Genomic DNA, 3,815 nt, shown 5'->3' with positions numbered 1-3,815 from the left:
TGTAAACCAAGATATCATCCAAATAAACAACCACAAATTTTCCCAAGAATGGTTTGAGTACCTCGTTCATGAGCCGCATGAAAGTACTCGGAGCGTTGGTTAACCCGAACGGCATGATACCATTCGTACAACCCATGTTTGGTCTTGAACGCGGTTTTCCATTCGTCACCTTCCCGCATTCGTATCGATGATAGCCACTCCTCGGTCGATCTTAGAAAAGATCTCGAGCCATGCAACTCATCCAAATGTCATCAAGTCTTGGAATCAGGAAACGGTACTTGATAGTTATGTTGTTCACGGCTCGACTATCGATGCACATCCGCCAACTCCCATCCTTTTTCGGGACAAGAAGAGTAGGAACGGCACATGGACTCATGCTTTCACGAACATAGCCTCGTTCCATTAGCTCTTCGATTTGGCGTTGCAACTCCTTGGTCTCTGTTGGGTTGCATCGATAGGGCGCCTTGTTAGGTAACGCAGCTCCAGGAATGAGATCGATTTGATGCTCGATCCCGCGGATAGGCGGCAATCCCGGTGGTAAATCTTCAAGGAAAACGTCCTCGAATTCCTTTAAGAGCGCTGCTAGCTGGGCATCCTTGATCTCAAATTTTGGTGCCTCGTTGACCACCATAAGATAGACACAACCACCTTCCTTTAAGACTTCACCAATTTCTTGCTCACTTGCAAACATGGTCATGCTTGCGGTCTTCCTCTGTGGGGTGCCCAAAGAACGGATAGCACTAGGTGCCATCGGTCTTAGGACAAGCTTCTTACCCTTGTCGACCAATTCATATTCGTTGCTTCGGCCGCGGTGTATGACATTGCGATCAAATTGCCATGGACGCCCCAAGAGTACGTGGCATGCATCCATTGGCACTACGTCACACAAGATATTGTCGTCATAGGAGCCCATTGTTAACGCCACTTTGACTTGTTTGGTGACCTTCACCTTGTTCCCGTCATCAAGCCAATGTAACACATATGGTTTGGGATGAGGTATGGTATCCAATCCCAACTTGTCCACCATCTTTGTAGAAGCAACGTTGGTACAACTCCCTCCATCGATGATTAGGCTACACCACTTGTCCTTCACCTGACATTTGGTGTGAAAAATCTGGTTCCTTTGTTCCGCCTCAATTGGTGTGGATTGAGTCTGCAAAGCACGAAGAACTAAGGCACAATCATAGTTAGGAGCGTCATAAGTTTCGACATCTCTATCGTTCTCCTCTTCTTCCCTTTCTTCGAAGTTGAACACATCGCCCAATCGTTCTTCTTCCTCATACAACTCATCTCGAACGGCAATAGCTTCCCTTAGGGCAATGTTTCTCTTATTTGGGCATGCGTTAAAAATGTCCAAACCCTTGGCATTTGAAACAACGTACTCTAGATAAACTGGTCTCTTTAGGAACGGGTATCTTGGGAGCGGACTCGGGGGTGAAATCTTCTTAGGTGTAGTCTCAACCGTACGACTACTCGGGCTTCCCCGAGTGTCCTTCGCTCCTCCGCTTTCGACCACCCTCACCATGAGTTGGGGTGAGCTTGGCCTTCCTCGGGCTTCTACCTTGAGACATAGATTACACAAGGAATCGAAGTCAGCGTAAGATTGTAATTCAACTGAATTGGCTATGTTACGATTTAGTCCACGAAGGAATCGAGCCATCTTCAAGTCTTCACTTTCCTCTATTCCTCCCATCAAAGTAAGATTTTCAAACTCATTTATGTAATCTGAGACACTGCTCCTCTCTTGAGTTAATTCGGCAATCTTGCGATATGTCGTGAGCCTATACGTGGCTGGGACGTATCTCTTGCGTAGTTTCCTTTTGAGAGATTCCCAAGAAGATATCTTTTCCTTTCCTACCCGGCACGCTTTTTGCCTTAAAGCCTTCATACCATAAGGAGGCTCCACGACTTAGTCGTAGAATGGCGTACTTGCAACACTTTTCGTCATCCAGGTCTTTGAACTCGAACATCCGTTCAATCTTCCTCTCCCATTCGAGGTAATCCTCGGGATCCGTGCCTCCCACAAACTCGGGTAGTTCACTTACTTTGAATTCTTCTCGACTTTGTTCTCCTCGACGTGGTGTTCCGTTCATGCCAATTTCCGAAAGGTTTTGTAGTGCTTCTATAAGATTTTGAAGGATATTAGGATTGTTGGGATCCATATTTTTTTTTTTTTGATGAATAGTACCGTGAACAGTACGTGAACAGTAACTTTTTTTTTTTTTTTTTTTTTTTTTTTTTTTTTTTTTTGCGAAGAAATCAAGATCCTTGGATCGTCTTGATTAGTGGAAATCAAGAGCCGAAGCTCTGATACCACAATTGATGTGAATCGCAAGCGGAAGTCTTGACTTGTACTAGCAAATAGACGAAGGATCCGAATGCACTAGGTGCAACCCGATCAATCCGTATATTCGTAGTGAGTTTTGAATAAAAAGGAAAGGATATTTGTCGTAGCTAGACCTATAGCTACGCCAATGGGTGAATTGTTTGATACTCATCAAACAATTCGACTTAAACTTAGGATCACGTCCCTCGTTCAAGCAAGGTGCGAAATCGCGTTTCGACCTCTTAAGCCAAACCACTCGTGTAACAACACAAGAAGATAAGACAAGTTTTAGAGATTACTCTCAAGTTTTTTTCTTCAAATTCGATGATCAACAAATGAGGACTACAAGCCTTTATATAGGCCGAAATTCCTTGGGCACCAAGGCTAGCCTTTAATGCCTTGTGGTGAGTTCTAGGCTATGTAGGAGAACTAGGTAAGACTAAGACAAAAACTAGGCAAGACTTTGTAGAAAACTAGGCTATGACAAAAACTAGGCTATGACTTTGTAGAAAACTAGGCTATGACAAAAACTAGGTGAGCTTTATTCAATGCCCTTGGACTAGCCCATTTTCGAGGTTGGACCTTGCTCCACACGGCTCCATTGGCGGGTGATCATGCATTTTTCCCGATTATGATTTGAACCGATCCATGCTTGGTGAGCCGGGTTGCCTTGGTCGCTTGTTTCGAGAATTATTTCATCGAGGTGATTCGTATTCACATCAAAGTCTCATTTAATCGGAACTTGTTTACATTGGTGCAATTAGTAATGATGGGTTGTGTATTAGAGCAAGGAAATTAACAATTGATGACGATTTCAGTGAATGTGTGATCGTCTACAAAAATTTCCCCGAGTTGACCTAGCAGTCTTACTCGTCGAGGAAATGGATGTAGACGATAATGTATAAATTGAGTAAAGAAACTTGTGATAAATAAAGTTCTACTAATCGGGGTATCGCAAGTTATAAAAAAGTTAAAAAGGTTTAGACCTGAAAATACTGATTGTCCAAATAAATGGTATGATGGTGAAATATGGGTGTTATGGAGGACCACTGTTTCATGATAGAGTAGTAGTCGTGGGAATTATGTATGGCAGTATTAATGGGTATAGAACCGCGATTTTATGTCAGAGTGTTGAAGCGAGTAGGAGGAAGCTGTTGGAAAAACAAGAGTTGGATAAAGCTGAAAAGAAATGGGATATGCATGTTAAGGATGAGGCCAACTTCAACGAAAACGAAAGTTTGAATTACTGGGTAATTTAACTAAAACCCCCCAAGTTAGCTGCCTTTATATTTGCTTTAAGTTTGGGGTCAAGTGAATTTTCATAGTTTGAAATTATGCAGCACTTGATCTAGGAAGTTAATAAGGCGGCCTTTAAAATAATATTTCTTCGGTTGAACCATGTCTAATCCCATTAGATAACTGGGAATTGTGTTTCATATGCATACGACTTTGAATATGCTCCGTTTTCTGTAGTATGAATGTTCAAGCG

At 42.8% G+C, this 3,815-nt stretch overlaps 1 protein-coding gene across 1 annotated transcript; it reads right to left on the bottom strand.

The window, feature by feature from the left end:
- Positions 1–211: 211 nt before the first annotated feature.
- On the bottom strand, positions 212–1,888 carry LOC141648931 (uncharacterized). Its single transcript, XM_074457637.1, has one exon. The coding sequence runs from the start codon at positions 1,886–1,888 to the stop codon at positions 212–214; it is 1,677 nt and encodes a 558-aa protein (XP_074313738.1).
- Positions 1,889–3,815: the final 1,927 nt, after the last annotated feature.

This window comes from Silene latifolia, chromosome 3 (genome assembly GCF_048544455.1).
Source record: "Silene latifolia isolate original U9 population chromosome 3, ASM4854445v1, whole genome shotgun sequence".
NCBI lineage: Eukaryota > Viridiplantae > Streptophyta > Magnoliopsida > Caryophyllales > Caryophyllaceae > Silene > Silene latifolia.
Note: the sequence above shows the minus strand (reverse complement) of the source record. Positions and strands in the feature narration are given on the sequence as shown.

Excerpts from the sequence above, each read along its gene's own strand:
- LOC141648931 (XM_074457637.1), bottom strand. The coding sequence starts at position 1,888 with ATGAAGGCTTTAAGGCAAAAAGCGTGCCGGGTAGGAAAGGAAAAGATA.